The 16,917-nt window shown below is 39.5% G+C and overlaps 2 protein-coding genes and 1 non-coding gene across 7 annotated transcripts in view; 2 read left to right on the top strand and 1 right to left on the bottom strand.

Moving 5' to 3' along the window:
- The window catches only part of bcorl1 (BCL6 corepressor-like 1), a 33,145-nt gene extending 21,425 nt beyond the window's left edge, over nucleotides 1–11,720 (bottom strand). For 4 of the 5 annotated variants that reach the window (XM_046029943.1, XM_046029950.1, XM_046029949.1 and 1 more), the window contains exon 1: nucleotides 11,376–11,720. The gene's annotated coding sequence lies outside the window, so the exon portion shown is untranslated. Of the gene's footprint in view, nucleotides 1–736; nucleotides 760–11,375 lie in introns of those variants that run through there. The other variant, XM_046029948.1, reaches the window with a different exon arrangement.
- trnav-uac lies at nucleotides 8,430–8,502 on the top strand. The gene has a single exon. It is a non-coding gene; the product is annotated as a tRNA-Val (tRNA).
- An 11-nt stretch (nucleotides 11,721–11,731) lies between the features above and the next one.
- The window catches only part of cstf2 (cleavage stimulation factor, 3' pre-RNA, subunit 2), a 14,434-nt gene continuing 9,248 nt past the window's right edge, over nucleotides 11,732–16,917 (top strand). Inside the window, exons 1-7 of the mRNA XM_046029954.1 lie at nucleotides 11,732–11,890; nucleotides 12,145–12,223; nucleotides 12,433–12,602; nucleotides 12,694–12,830; nucleotides 14,476–14,595; nucleotides 15,339–15,461; nucleotides 16,095–16,218. Of these exons, the coding sequence (XP_045885910.1) occupies nucleotides 11,794–11,890; nucleotides 12,145–12,223; nucleotides 12,433–12,602; nucleotides 12,694–12,830; nucleotides 14,476–14,595; nucleotides 15,339–15,461; nucleotides 16,095–16,218 (850 nt within the window). The 5' untranslated portion in view covers nucleotides 11,732–11,793. The remainder of the gene's footprint in view (nucleotides 11,891–12,144; nucleotides 12,224–12,432; nucleotides 12,603–12,693; nucleotides 12,831–14,475; nucleotides 14,596–15,338; nucleotides 15,462–16,094; nucleotides 16,219–16,917) is intronic.

The raw sequence follows: 16,917 nt of genomic DNA, 5'->3' as shown, positions 1-16,917 counted from the left end.
AGATTGCTTATTTCGAAGGCCTGCTTTTTGAAGAATGTCGTCTTCAAAGTGGGCATACATGGTCATCTATCTGTGAGTCATATCGGAGATTATCGACCCTATTTAGGCCGCCATGGTTTACAGCGACGAGGATGTCCCGTCTAAGTTCGTGGTTCACCTGGTCAATATTGAATGTCGAGGCTGGGAAGGCGGTGGGGGGTGAACGCTGAGTAAAAACCAAGCGCATTATTCTTCCATCTTGGTATAAGTAATGAATTATTCTACAATAAACGAGGGAAGGATGGCAGCCGATCACAGAAACAGTGAAGAATGATGTTCCTGTTTGCCAGGTTAATGGCTGGCCCGATGCGCCGTCCAGATGATGTTAAATATCTGTCTGAAATTCAAATGCATCACTTCACATATAGTTACTGTGTCAGCGTTTGGATAGCCTGCTGCATCCACAGCCGACACGCATGGACAGCAGACTCAAGTAGGCTATGTCATCTCGACACACAACTTGGCTGTCCATACATGTGACACGATCCTACATAATGCCGTGGGATAACAGCGAGACATCATCGCAACTACCGTAGCTCCCGCAAGACACCAGCTACAAGAAAATACAGATATCCAGGTCAAAGTTTGGCAGAGTTTTACTCGCCCTCAATAGCGTTGTGCAATGCCCCCTTTAATGCCCCCTGCTCGCCCGTAACGCCTTTGTTATTAGTAATCGCATGGTATTGCACCGTCTTACCTTGCGCTCCGAGCTGTCTACAGCCACAAAGCCTGCAAACAGCGCAACAAGCTATTGTTGTCTTCACACAGGCATCCGTGCGGGGCCAGGGATGTGATTTTGAAGTAGAATGAATACAGTATGCAATTTTGGCTTGTCCTCGCGATCTTCCCTTATTGCCAGTTTTCGGTCTGCAGCAGCTGGAGATGAAAATCGCGCACCCTGGGTCCTAGCGCCGGGTAAAGCCCTACAGGTGAATAACAAACAGACTGGTGCTCGCTCGTTTGAATCTTTAATTGCAGGGGACTTTGCTGGAGTCAGATAATAAATAGCCTAGTCCTTCTTGGACAGACTGTCTCGTTTTTTACGCCCAAAGATTCAACAAAGATGTAGACATTCTGTTTGGAGGACACTTAAAAAAGGTGTGAAATAAATTTGGAATTAGAATGTCTTCAAGTCCAAATAACACTGGCCCCACATTACTTTAACAATTTATTTTGATGGCCTGCTGTCACACTGAAAATGATCATATGCAAACTGTTTAAACACCACAATTTAAATATTTATTTTGCCATCCATGCAATCCTGTACAGCCCAGTTTATCATGGCACAAAGCAGGCTGGTTTAATTTCCAATGGGGGCATCCATGTTAAAAAGTAAGAACGATAATATAAGTGTTTAAATAAGTGTCCAACAATTGGCAGTTTATTAAAGACAAACCTAGGCAACAGTTACATCAAGCGTTTAATATTTGATTACAATGGCTGATTACTGAATGGACATGCTGGACACAGATTCAGGAGTCCAAGAAGACCAACAGAGACAAAGCATGGTTGAAATGACTGTCACCTATATTTCTTGTTTGTTTGTTTTGTTTTTTTGCCACTGATATTGCTCTGTGTCTTTCAATACCGAGTATCAACCCACACCAAATCCGATCTGATATTTATTTTTTGCACAGTTCAGACCTACATATAGACTGGTTAAGCAGTTTCCATGTTTGACAGCTGAGTAACTCTGGTTTTACAAAATTTAACTTGCACGCAGGTCCCCCTTGGTGGGTTCCCCATAGAGCCCAACAGATCGGCCAGTATAGCCAATGAATGAAATTGAAGAACTGAAAAGGCAAAGATGTGTTTGGAAACACAGTTCTATAGTTTGTCTGTAAAATGTCCTGCCCCGAACTTTTCTTGGCTGCAATTGTATAACAAATGATTATTTATGTTATGGGCTGTGTAGAGGAAATTAATATCTGAAAAATCCAGCACAGACTTTATTTATCAAGAAGGTTGTTGAGGTAAACCAAATATAATTTCAGATTTTTTAAACTCTCAAATTTCAGTATTGGCCTTAAAAATGTAAATGTAAACAAATGTATTACTGGGCTACTGTTTTGTAATATTTTGTATAATTTTTTGGGAGAGGGGTGTCGGTGTGGATTTGCTGTGGCTGGAAGCTTTGGACATGAGTTAGACAGCCTCTCTTCATTTCAACATGTCCTCATACCTTAACGACAAAATAGGTCAATTGTTAAAGATTGTTAAGCGTTTGCAAGTACTAGTACAGCGAGAGGTGGACCTTAAGTTAATTATGTAAGTCACGTGACGTTTAACACGTAGTAAAGTTTGTAAAATGGTCTTAGTTTGGTTCGGTTAGGCAACAAAACTACTTGCGTGGGTTTAGGAAAAAGTCATGGTTTAGGTTAAACCTACGAAGCGTTATTTAACCAAAAACTTTAAATAAGTTAACTTTTTTTGTCAGTTTACTTGACACCTTCATCCACCCCACCATTTCTTTACACGGACTTTATCGCTCTTTATACCATGCCACCTGACTTTTTCCTTTGCCACAATCATACGGCATCTAGAGGTTGCGGCCTAACAATCCACGTAAATATGGGTCTTAATAAGCTGCTGCATAATCGACCCATACGGCCGTTTTCCTGTGTTCAGGTACAGCGCTTGAGAGTTACAGTTAACCTGCAAAATATCTCTGAAACAGACACAAAATTAGCACAGACAGCATGGGCATCTGTTGCTATATACGAGGGGGGCCTTTTAGACATTGGTGCCCAGGTGACAATTGTCACATAATCAGTCTGTGTTTATAACCAACATCTGCCATCACCTGCAGTCATGACATCCAATACATGCCCTTATAGCTGAAATTTTATCTTGTGTGACCTGTGGACAAGTGTATTGTTATTTCACTAATGAATCACGGTTGTAAATGTGTTTAGAGGGAGCTCATGTATGGTAAGCAGATCAGAAACAGCTAGTCCTTGTTCTCTTGGCAACATGGCACAGACAAACTAGATGTTCGAAATGTACAAATACAGAAAATAGGCAAAACACAGGAGCACAAACAAGTCTAATAATAATCAGTAACATTGATGCACACAAAGCTGGCTTGTTTTATTCCTTTGCTGTAATTACACACAGACCTCTTACAGAGATACCATGGCTGGACATGTAAGGTCAGAACATCCTGGCAACTTATTAGAGGCTTGTAAACTTTCAAAATGTGTTAACAATGCGAAATGTCGCAATTTCGTTTGGTTTAGGCAACAAAATTACTTGGTTAGGTTTAGGAAAACATCATAGTTTGGATTAAAAATAACTATGTTACCTATTTACTTAATTAATGTAAGTTTACTGACATAACATACGTAAGTTCAGTAACGATACTTGTGTAACTTACGCAAAATACGCAACATACGCAACTTACATAGCCTACATAGCCTACGTAGCCTACGTAACTTAAATAAAAACATTCAGTGTTGACTTTTTGTCTCATAAGGGAAACGAAAACACGTCTCCTGGTTGAAAGTCCAATTTCTGGCCCACTGTCCACCGCAACTACCACCTTACTCGGACTTCTCTGTTAAATATCCTACACAAACCTTTACCGTTCAAAAGTGAGTCTACAAGGCTTTTCCCCAGTGCGTTGCTCTCCAATGCATTACAAACTGACGCCAACAGGTCTTGATCATGTGTCTGTATGTGACGACTTGGGATTTTGAGTTGATACAGTGCACATGGTCTCACTTGTCTTGTGAAAGTCATCTGTACTGGTAAGGTTGAGTCAAGCAGTCTGTGTCTCAAGAGCAATACGGGAGCAGTACCTGAGATGTTCTCTAAAGGGTCTAACAAAGCAGCACGGTCAGAGGCACCGCAGCAAACTAAAGGCCTCTGCAGACAACAGCCACACATACTGGACAACATTTAGAACAGCTTCCTGAGCCATGAACAGACATTGCTTTCATTTAAGTGGTGTTGAAGCCATCACCCATTTCGGAGAGGGCACAGCTGGATTCTGCCGGTACAAGTCGGCAATTTTTATAGACCCTAGTGGAATGTAGCCGTTCAGATATTTTGAAATTTATGTGCCCAGGTTTTGAGATATCTGCGTCTGAGATTTCAACTGCCACCCCAATAGAATGAAGTGAAATTAATTTAGGGAAATGTAGCATGAATTACTCCAAAGCACCGTGTGTTTTCAGAAACAATAGCCTGAATAATCTGGATAATCTACAGACGTCCCTGTAAACAATTTTCACTGGAAATACTGTACTTTCTACTGAAGAAAGAGACCCTTTGGAAACTGTTGACAGTGAGGTCTGTGGATTATCCTGAGTAACTGGGACACTGCAGATGAGGTTTTTAAAAGTAATTTTCAAACTTTTTAGCAGCACAAATGAAACTGTATTAACCCTGATTCTACTTGGGTGGCGTATGAAGTTGTGGGAGGTGGGAATTTAAAAACACTGGCACATTCAACTGAAATTACCTGCATGGCCAGACACAACTTGGATTGATTGATAATTTTTGTTTAATCCTAGACAGACTCTTTATTCCAGATGATGCCACTGTCTGAAACAGAAAGGCAGGTGATCGTTCTCAATTTGTTTCTTAGGAAGAAGAGACAGACGGGAACAGTACGGCTAAGATGAACACTTAGGAGGTAGACTTTGTAGATGCTACTGATAGAGAGGGCATGTGCTGTCTGTGTAGACAGATTGTCTACAGAGACTCTGCAGGCCAGTGTCTCTGCAGGGAGTTCATCACAAGCCACAAATGTGTGCAAGAAGAGGGCCATCAAAACGTGTAACAGCAAATGGTTTGCCCTGTTATACCAGGAATACACGGCACACCTTAAAGTCCCACTGAAACACTAATTTAGTCATGACAACTGATTGTAGAGAGTCTGCACTGGTCTGCAGGTTACCATCAAGAGGCAACCTCTAGAGGTGAAAAAAAATTAAGCCTGTGTGAAAGTACCAAAACTGCAGTTCCACAAATTGCCACTTTAGCCTGGCTCCAAATATGAGTATATGCCAAACTTTACAGCAGAAATAACAGCCCGTCCTCACCAGAAAAAACGCCATATAGGTCGATTATGGAGCAGCTTATTACGACCCATCTTTATGTTTACTGTTAGGCCGCAACCTCTAGTGGCCATATGACGTAGCAAAGGAAGAAGTCAGGTGACGCAGTGTAAAGAACGACAAAGTCCATGTAAGGTAGTGGTTGGGGTGGATGGATGTGTCAAGCAAACTCAGGCGACAGAAGTTTTAAGTTAAATAATGTTACGTAGGTGACTTACGATACATCACATGACCTATGTAATGTACTTATTTTAACCCAAACCACAACATTTTCCTTAACCTAACCAAGTAGTAGTGTTGCCTAAACCTAACCAAGCCACTATCATTTCACAATGTTAACCATGTGTTTAATGTCGCATGACATTAAACACATGGTTAACATTGTAACAGACTTAAGATCCGGTACGCCTGTCTTTGGACGGGTACTATCCAACGGTTGTATTTGTCATTTTGGGGAACGATGACATATGTTGTTTTCAGGAATATATATATATATGTCGTTTTGAGACAAATGACAGCCACCATGAGCACCATGAGCCGCCCACATTGAGCTTCACAATTGCTCTTAGGTGACTATAGGTGACATCACGGATAGGCCTTCTACGTTTTATACAGTCTATGGTTATGATGGGAGATTAAAAACTTCACTGTGAACAAATTCACTGTGCTTTGTAGACGTTAATCTCCAAAAGACAGGCATTTAAATGTGCAATGACTTATGTTTCTACATTCACTTTCTTGCATGAGACATAAAAAACACCTTTTGACACTACTAGAGGTCAGAACTTCCAAAGGGAACCTTTAACATCCTGGATGGTTTCACATTATTCCACTGACTGACAGCTGCTGAAGGTAACATGCCAACAAACTCAGCAATGAGCCAGCAAAGGAAACAAGAAGACTGCAAGCAAATTGTGGATGAGAAAAAAAAAAAAAGCTTTACAAATGTTTTATGAGTAAGGAAATGCATTCAACATGTTTGTTAGACCTCAAGGACACACACAATGTGTTTCGTTGAGAAAGAATGAATGTAAACATGACTTTGTTTAAAGCCCCTTAAGGCAAATGGTGATTCGTTATATTGGGCAATATAAATAAAATTGACATGAATTTACTTTACAAGAAAACTCCACAGGGCACCTTGAAGGCTGCTGCATTGAGATCTGATGGAAGGCAGGTCAGGCGTCTATCGGGACTAACTAGAGAATATTTTAAACTCGGTTTAATAATAAAATTGTAAGAAATAACTGAAACAAGACATCAGAAACAGATTTATCACTTCACTATGTCGCACTGGGTCGACATGTATATCAATAAAACACCGAAAACTAAAATCATGAAGAACAATGTAGAAACTGCTTCAACTGACATAGAGGCTATTGTTTCTGGAAACAAGCATAACGTTTGGTTACAAGATTACAAAGACAGATTTAGAGCTTAAACAATTAGTCAATTAGTTAATTGACAGAAAATCAAACAGCAACAATTTTTAGAATCATTTAATCCTTTAAGTAATTTATCAAGCTAACATGCCAGTTATTCTCTGGTTGCACCTTCTCAAATGTGAGCATTTGCTATTTTTCTGTTTTATATTGTTGTGAATAGAACATATTTAAGTTTTGGCCTGTTGGTCTGACAAAACAAGCTGTTTGAAGATATCACATTGGGAAATTGTGATGGGTATGTTTAATTATTTCCTGATGCATTTTTCTGAATACCCAATGATTAATTGATCAATTGAGAAAATACTCATCAGATTTTAAAGTGCAAACATAATATTGGACGCTGGTAAATAATTATCATTGGTTTCTAGTATCACATGCATGTATTGTATGTCAATAAAATTCAGAGCTTGTGGAATAGATCTAGCACATCTTGAATTTTGATCCTGCCCACATAAAAATCTGCCTCGTCTATTAATTCTGGCCCGCTGTGTTGGAGCCAGGATCAGTGAGAATACAAGCTCTGGCTGCCTCTCAAGGTGTGCTATTGTACCCCACATGATAAACAGATGCAGCTGTCATCCCCACATTCTCCAATGCAGCCTTTACTGCCCTTCCCTCACTAGCACCTAAGGAAGCTGGAGAGCTACAGTCAAAATGGCTTAAAATGGAAGGATGATGCTGAGGGCAGACAATTTCAGGAGAAGAAGTAGAGGAAACTCAGAATAGGCCTTTCAGACCATACACTGGTAAATTATGGAGAGACGGACGTTTAGAAAGACTTTGAAAACAATCTGGTGCTCACATTAAGGCTTTTCAAATGGTAACAAACACTCACAGCCCACAACTTTAGTGAAAGTGGGATATACATACACATTCAAGGAGAAGTTAGCAGGAGACTATGAGGTTTAGATATTCAGATTTGAACTCTTAATAGGTGCACTTGCATTTGATGAAGAGACCACAGCAGGCGTACTCTGAGAAACTCTGTTGAGATGTATTTGATACAGCAATTAACTAGTTCAAATACAATGACTTTGCAGTTTAGTCTTTATTCTAAGCTGGACTAATGACCTAGCATTAAAAATGGTGACACATCGCTGCAACTGTTCATCACCAGTCCTGTTGTCACTCTCCAGGTGTTATTTTTCTTGACTACATGTCACACACAGCCAGTAATGTATAATGTTTAAACATTTGATGTTTAATATGGTAAAATATGATGTACATTAATGTATTGCCCTCAACTTTATTTTCTTATGTGTGAGGTGTCAGGCAGCTTTTTTAAAAACACATTGAGCATCCTTACTGTAATATTTACAGTAGGTAACCTAAGCTGGTAAAATGCATCGGCCAGTGTCCTGTTTCATGGGAAACGAAATTTAACCCCAAATCACAAGTTTGAAAATGCACACTTGGGCCATGCTATATGTTAAGGAGTCAAGTCAGCTTTTTAAACATGCATGCAAATCCTTCCTCCTCAACATGTTACTTTCGGTGCACGCAGGCGGAAAGACAGACAGACAGACACATGTAGGCGACTCGCCGAGCCTGATTATTAAAGATTATAGTTGGCCCCAGCTCAGTCGCTGCATGTTAGCTAACGTGCCGAGTGATCGGCCCCACAAGCTAAATGTCCCGAGAGGGTTTGACCCGCAACTCAACCGAAACACCAGCAGCTAAGACGTAACGCTTGGTCGGTCTGCAAGGGAGATGTCAGTGGGGAGACTGACGCTGACCGAGATTTTGTTTCGCTAATCCGCAGTCTGCACAGCTACGACGCAAAGCATTACAGAAAGGTTCAGTGAAATTCAGCGAATGTTATTTCAACATGTCGCATAGACTGACCGTCATAATCATGTTCTGCAAAGTTATGAGGGCAACTGGTTCCATAGTGTAGCGGTTATCACGTCTGCTTTACACGCAGAAGGTCCTGGGTTCGAGCCCCAGTGGAACCACGAATCTTTTTCTGTTCTGAAAACTCGTCCACCAGTTCCTAATGCTGAATTCATAAAATGAATCGATCGAAATTGACATGAGCGACATCAACAGGGCAAAGTTGATGACGAGATGTCAGAGAGGTAATGTAATTACGTGTCCCTCTCTGCATGTTGTCTTTGTCTCTCTCTCCCTCTGTGTGTGTTTGGTGTGCTTGAGCTTTGCCTCTTAGTGTTTGTGTAGTCTGCCCTCTTCCAGGTCTCCACTGTGAAGAGCAGGTCATGTGGCTAAGGTCCAATCTGTTTGGCAACACCTGCAGTTGTTCGACGTCCAACCGGATCCACATCCTTCATATATGTTTACAATCTATTTATAATTTTGTCATCTTGATTGTCCATGCTAATTTTACAATGTTGGTCTATCTGTATACAATTAATGCATGTCTGTCCATTCTGGGAGAGGGATCCCTCTTTTGTTGCTCTTCCTGAGGTTTCTTCCATTTCCTCCCACGTAAAATGGTTCTTATGAAAATCGAGGGTCTGAGGCAAATTTGTGATATTGGGATGAATACATAAAAATTGACTCAGTGTCTAATGTTTTGCCATTTACAAACACAAAGGAGGCAGAATATTAGAAACACATTTCAATATAATGCAGTCTAGTACAACACCACCATTAACGACTACCTCTGTAAATAAACGTTAAGTAAAACTCTCTGACAGTGTCAACAAAAACTGAATATTATAATCTTCCTAAATATACAATATAGATCCATTGTATTGTATTGCTTAATATTCACAGGTGTACCTACTGTAATGAAGTAGCCAGGGACTGTAGCCTATATTATTTTGTGATTTGAGTGAAATGACGCATTGACTGACTTTTGTTGACCACTTGTCATGTCAATGTACAGTATTTACAACAAAGAATCGATTTATTGCATTTTATATACAAAACATGTTACATACAGCAGTTGTTTTTTATATGTTGTATGCATCCATAATTATTCATATAAATTGTATGCCATGTCTAATCCTTACAAGGTTGTTTTATATAAGAGCGTACGGCCAGTTTGCCTTTTGTTTCGTGGCCTGTCCCTAATACTGAGCCTACTCCTAAACAATATATTGGTTTTCCATAAATTAGTAGAGCTGATTAGATTAATCGATTAGTCTACAACTATTTTGATAATCGAACAATGATTTTAGTAGGTAAGTTGAGCTTATTATTTATGAAGCACTTTTAAAAACTGGGTTACATATTGCTTCTAGGTTAAAAATAGAATATAAAAGTATCGTCTTAAATAAATACAACAAACATAAGCAAAAAAATAAGAACAAATCAGGGCAAGAAAGCGTCAAACCTTGGGCTGTGGTAAATTATAAAGGGCATTTTTTGACATTTTATAGCTATTAATCGATAAATTGAGAGTTGCAGCCCTAATAATTAGCCTTACCACATCAACTGTACACAAAAGGAAAATCTGCCAACTATTGCTGCTGTTTGCGTTCTTCAAGCGACTGGTGTTTTTGCAGTTTACATTAACAATGAATGGTATCCTTAAAATATTTAGTATGTTGATGTTTTATGTAGTTGGTGAATTGAAAATAACAAACAAGATAAACCTTTTTTTAGGAGCTATACAAGGGTAACTATAGGTAAATATAATCATGTGGCATGGAACAAAACCTTAAACTTCTCCAACTTGCTGGTAAGCCCAAATCCATCATTTATATCACTTGAATATTAAGGTATATTGACTTTGTGATTCTGCAAATATACCCCTAGAACTTAACTCTTATGTTTATATCTGTTATGTTCATACCACCAAAGTCTGATCAATTCTTTCATGGCCCAAGGCCTACAGTGCCCACCAACAAACTGTTTCAGATAAAGACAAACAACAACTTAGCAATGGCCTTGGCAGAAAGAAACAACTACAAGCTCACAGCACATGTAGTCAACCAAGCGATTTGTCGACATAAAGCTAAGCATGCCCAAAATAATTTGGGGGAAATACTGATATTATACCATTTGCTGATATCCTGGCACATCTGTAGAAATTAGTTTATGAGTTTTCAAAATAGAGAGATAGACACTCAATCTAACACTGAAAACATAACTACTGTAAATGTCCAGAGTGTTTTAAGCAAATAGATGTGGAGGCCGGATGTGCCACTGCAATATTAGACTTAAATGGTGATACAATGTTCCTGAAACAATTCAATAACTATAAACTATACAATAAACTACAGTCAACTGACAGGGGCTCTCATAGGTTAGTGTAATGAGCAAGAAGAAGACCCTATCACCTCAGCTGACCACTAAAAGCTCCTGTTATTTTTCAATGGGTTGCACATTGATTAAACAAGGTGTCTAGGTAACTTTAAGTGATAAAGTGTGGATGAAACAAAAACAATCTTTATGGTAAAACGGGAGGTAAAGTAATTGTGAGATCCATTCACAATTTATCCATCTTTTAAGATTTTTTTTTAAATTAAAGTAACTTAAACCATATTCTAAATGTATCAATTAAGTAATCCATTATAAGTAACCATGGGAACAGGTGTGTGATAGTCTATGTGTACCAGCCACCATACTTTATACCGTACTTTACTACAGGTTCACTACATACATATTTATATATTTAGCCAAATAACAGTTTCCTGAGGACAGTCCATGCCTTGTATGGATAACAAGTAAATAAATTCAGTTTTGGTTGATATTAAAGACCTCATTTACATGTGCCTGGTCTCACATGAGATCCAAACGTATGTATTTTATCAGACTTCACGTGTGGTAACTGTTAACTGGCATTCCCCATGGCTAACTTACATTAACATTAGTTAGCTAATAAGCAATTTAAAGATGACATCCCAAAATAATCACTCACCAAATCTTCTATTGCAGGAAAACTTGATCTTCGTAAGCAGATCGTACGAGTCTACTGACTTGTTTTACTTTTATCTAAATAATTAACGTTAAGTTACCAGTTCATAGCATTTCATATTTGTGTCATAGTGTTGGGAGGCGAACCAAACCAGTAAGTTAGCTAACTCGCGGACAACAGCGCCATCTATTACCACTTTGCGCTGACCACTTTGACCGTCATCAGTGAAGCCCGCTTTCAGATTGTTATATTTGCTATAGTTGCTACATTGCTAGTTTATTATTAAAACTAAAATAAAAAAATAGGTGTCAACTGTGAAGAGGTCAGGAAAGGTCGCGCTGTTGGTATTTGAATGTGGCCTTTTGCCACAAACGGATACACATTCTAAGTTCCTGGTGTCACATTCATTTGTGTCCCCAAAATGGCGAACGTAGCTGCCGCTGCGGCTGCTGCTGCCGCTGCCGCCGCCGCCGCGAATAGAGACCCAGCCGTTGATCGTTCATTGCGATCTGTGTTTGGTAAGTTTGCAGCAGTTACTTGCTCTGTTGTAGGCAGTTTTTTCCGTTTGCCAAATAATAAGTGGATGCAGCACCGGCTAACTTAATGAATTAGAGCTTGCTAACAGAGATAGTCGGCTAGTGTTGCCGTTAGCAAGGCAGCAGCTCAAACTTACCGCATCCACATGAACAACGAGAAAACAAATCTTTAAATGAAAAAGTGAGCTCATTTTAATTGTCATATTAACATTTGTCATATCTCATATTTATTTTAGTGGGGAACATTCCGTATGAAGCCACAGAAGAACAGCTGAAAGACATATTTTCAGAAGTCGGGCTTGTTGTCAGCTTCAGGTGAGTGAAATTACTAGTATCGTTGATTATGTGCTGCATAACGTTACAAAAGTCCGTTTTTTGTCCGGTGTTTAAACACCGGGGTCTTAACGTTTTAGATGTTGTTATTTTCCCCGTGGAAGATTGGAATGCATGTTCCCTTTTTTTTAATCAACTGTAAACATGTGGACTAGTATCAGACACGATCACATGTGTCTTCTTGTTCTCAGGTTAGTATATGACAGGGAGACAGGAAAGCCAAAGGGATATGGCTTCTGTGAATATCAAGACCAGGAGACGGCCCTCAGTGCCATGCGGAACCTGAACGGGAGAGAGTTCAGTGGTCGGGCTCTTCGTGTTGACAATGCAGCCAGTGAGAAAAACAAGGAAGAGCTCAAAAGTAAGCCTTTATTTCAAACTAAGATGTATTTGATTCGACTGAAAGATGTTGGTGCAAAGCTACAGTACTCTGCTCTTTCTGTCTTGCACAGGTTTGGGAACAGGAGCACCCATTATTGAGTCTCCTTATGGAGACAGCATCCAGCCACAGGAAGCCCCAGAGTCCATCAGCAGAGCTGTGGCCAGTCTGCCACCTGAGCAGATGTTTGAACTTATGAAACAAATGAAGGTAGGCTATTTTACTGCCTCAGTTTTTTACTAGCACATAATACGGTTCCTTCTTGCTTGGGACGCAGATTGTTGTTACGTTCCAGGTCTAATTGAACCTATCCTCTCAACAGAGGTATTTTAAATAGATTAATTTAGCACTTCCAGATTGAAGTGTCACTACTTTGATATAGTCCAGCCCTACCTCCTTGTATGTTTCATTATGTTAATCAAATTGACATGTGTGCATCAAAGTTATGTCGTGTTCTGTCCTTCTTGTCCTTGAGGCTGTGAAGAACTCTCTGAATAGTTCCCTCTGTTTTGTTATTGGTTATGATGCTCTAGTAAATTTAGTTTTTGACCCTTGACCATTATTACTTTGACTAAATCATTGTTGTTACTTTACCAATTTTCAACTTATTTTATTTATTGGTTATGAGGCTGTTATAAGCTCACAGTTCCTGTCAACTCACAGTCAGGTGTCACTCATTAGCTGGATTACTGACCTGTTATGAACTGACATTCAACAACTTCAGAATTGTAATAAAATGCTTTTTGTATCTTTTACCAGGCAAGCCTACTTGTGCATATTTATATAATCCACAATAAATCTTGAATACATTCACACCAATTTAAAATATTCTGTAAATGTTCACTACACCCACATTTGAAGCTAATGAGAAACTTTGACAGGCTGATAAATAAAAGTAGTGTAGTACAAAAAAATGTTCTTTTTGACCGAAAGCTTTAATGGTCAGTTATGGTGCCTAAGCTCTGGTATTATGAATTGATCTCTGGAACTTGTGCTTCAGTTGCCTTTATGTATTATTCTGTTGAATTTAGGTTCAGATCTTTGTGTAACAGTACCATCTCCCCAGAACAGGGCTGAAGAAATAGTGCCTGGCCTTTACATATTGCAGCATTTCACCATTTTGATGCTAGATGGCTGCTGCTGTTAAGGCGGCCAAAATAAAATGAGGGCTTTCTGTCAAAACTTTAAAACCAAAATGTGATTGAACATACTGAATGTTGCTCAGGCTTTCAAAAATGGAAATGTACCTAGATGGAATTAAAGAAGGTAAAGTAAGAGATCCAATGTAATTAAATTATAGTTTTTCCAACAAGTCAAATTCTCTGACTGTATCTTTAATTCTTTTTACTCTCTCTAGTCTAGTCTCGTTCTTCCTTTCCGTTAACAGTCTATCTTTCTCAGCTCTGCCAGAGAAGCCTCATCTTTGCACATCTGGCAGTCTGCTTCATTAAGCTCAAAGAAACGCCACTCTGCAGACGTTTTCCTTCCGACTGGAAAAGTGTTTTGTTGCACCAAAGCTTTTGTCAGTAGGACAGCTCCATATGCTGATTAGAGTGTGAGTGTCCGGGCTCCGATCCTGATACCACAGATATTGTTTGCACGTCTTTTGTTTAATGTTTTGTGCTGATGCAGCCGCTTTAGTTGGTTGTGGATGTCTATCTGAATCATAATTGGGTAACAAAAACTGCAGGGGGATGTCTAACTTGTCAGGAACTAAAAGCACACAAGGTTTTTTTTTAATGAGTAGTTCTTTTTATGTAAAAGGGATTGAATCCAAAGTTTTGTTTTTTGTTCTGCCCAGTTGTTTTTTTTGATGCTGTCAATAATATCATATTTCTGATTTCTCTCCCTCCAGCTGTGTGTGCAGAACAGCCCCCAGGAGGCGAGGAACATGCTGCTGCAGAACCCTCAGCTGGCCTATGCTCTGCTGCAGGCCCAAGTGGTCATGCGGATTGTTGACCCTGAGATAGCCTTGGTGAGAGTTATAGTAGTAATGAGTTAATCCAGGGGTGGCCAAGCTACGGAACAACTGCAGCCCACTGCCCGATTTTAAATGCCCGGCGGTGAATTTTTAAAACTAGTAGTGAACCCTGTCATTGCACTCCTTAGTTTGAACACTAGAGCCGCTGTAAATTTGAACAATTACTTGACCTACAGTCAGGGTCTGAAATTAGCGCCCAGGAAAAATCGTTGGGTGGTGATATGGGCAGTTGATAAGACACATGCCTTTGGTGACCCGGGTTCAATTCCCACTGTGACACAACCACCAATGTGTCCTTGAGCAAGACACTTAACCTGTAGTTGCTCCAGAGGCATTAACCTCTGACATATATTGCAATTGTAAATCGCTTTGGATAGAAGCGCACTTATTTGTGCGCTAAATAAAGGAAATATCTGAGTGGCTTGCCACAGTGGCAGGTAGTGAAAAATGTTAGACCCTGCCTACAATGATGGATTACTAGTTTATTAAAACATTTACCTCAGTTGATTAAACATGGCGGAACCCAAAAGACAAACAATAAAAATTTCAGACTATGGATTACTATAGACTACCGTGATGTCTTAAATTTTTCTGTATATGGCCCACAGTCAAAAACGTTTGGCCACCCCTGGGTTAATGTGACTGTCACCATGTCATTAGTCAAAGGAGATGAAAGTTATTCTGCGCTTTAGAGTACAAATTTTTGAGAAGTGCTCTTCCATTTCATTCATATACAGAAAATGCTGCACCGTCAGACTCCAGTCCCGCCTCTCATTCCCAGCGGGCAGGGTGGAGGAGCACCGCCTGTCAATCCACCTCCTGCACAGCCCAGCGTGCCAGTGCCTCAGCCGCAGCCTGTGGTAAGTGGAACAGTCTTTCACTCTCTACAGTAAAGGTCACATTACACTTCTTTTCAATAAAATAGTCCCGCACTCAGCTCCAGAAAAAGACGTGAAGTCACAGCTCTGATGCGGGAAATGAATGAAGAATGGCGAGTGCAATCAAAACTGTAAACAGTGTTTGAGAGCTTCTTATCTGGAATGTGATCATTTACTTAAATATTTTCTATATGCTGAAGAAACAAAGTTGGTCAAAGATGACCTGCTAATCCACGAGAGCAGGAAACGCATGCTTTAATCTGTCCATTAGAAGTGAGTGGCAGATGGCGCAAATATTCAGTGGACAGTTTAATGTGACCATAGCTTAACCCGTTTGTATTGTATTGTAGAGTAGTGTAAAAAAAGTGGAGTAAAATTCCTTGGTTTACATCCCATCATGCAGTCTCTTTCCACTCTGTAATCTGCATTTCCCTAGACTTGAGTAAATTTAATCATATCATACCTTCTTCAAGTCGAGAAAGATGGGATAGTAAAGGTGTTTTTTTGTTAGTTTTTTTTTTTATAAGGTCTCAGAATGAATAACATATTAGATTAATTCTGTAGGTTACATTATTTGTTTCCTTTATTTATTTATTTATTTTGTCATTTGTTCAGCCTGGGATGCATGTCAATGGGGCCCCTCCGATGATGCAGCCCCCCAACATGGGTGTTGTCCCTGGACCAATGGCTGCACCAGGACCTGCACCAGGACCGGGTCCAGGACAAGTGGGACCTCCAGGTAATCATCAAACTGCTTGTGTACTCACATCACCAACTGAACTGGCTGTGGCAACATCACTTTTATGTTCCAAAAATCAATTACTGAGGTCATTGATGGTTAATGTGAGAGGTGTGACTGTTTCATGGCACCCGTTCCTCATGCAGAATGAACACAAACTGATTGTTTACCAAATCTTCATTCCACTATTGAATCGGCGGCAAACGTCTGCCACTACAGTCTGTAATTCTGGAGGCTTACAGCAGTTGTTTTTGACGCGTGTGTGTATCTGCTCAGTTGATTCCACACACGTGTCATGCTGTAGTTTCCTCTGGTTTATTAGTCTCTGTTGTGATTTGCCATCTGTATGATAAGATGTGCAACATTTTTAAGGATTATAGATTTAGGTATATGTTATGTTTGACAAATAGTACTAGAGTTTGTAATGAAAATTAGGACTGCAATTAACAATTTTCATTGTCCATTAATCTGGGGATCATTTTACTCGATTAATCGATCGTTGTTTGGTCTATAAAATGGTGAAAAGTGTTTCCCAAATCTCAAGAGTATGTCTTCAAATGTCTTGTTTTGTACACAACCCAAATATAGTCAATTTACTTTCGCAGAGGAGGAAAGAATCCAGATATTGATATTTAAGAAGCAGAAATCAGAGAATCTTTACTTTGTTTTGTTATATATATATATATATATATATATATA

The sequence above is a fragment of the Micropterus dolomieu genome, linkage group LG19 (genome assembly GCF_021292245.1).
Source record: "Micropterus dolomieu isolate WLL.071019.BEF.003 ecotype Adirondacks linkage group LG19, ASM2129224v1, whole genome shotgun sequence".
NCBI lineage: Eukaryota > Metazoa > Chordata > Actinopteri > Centrarchiformes > Centrarchidae > Micropterus > Micropterus dolomieu.
The sequence above is the reverse complement of the archived record's forward strand: the minus strand, read 5'-3'. Positions and strand labels throughout refer to the sequence as shown.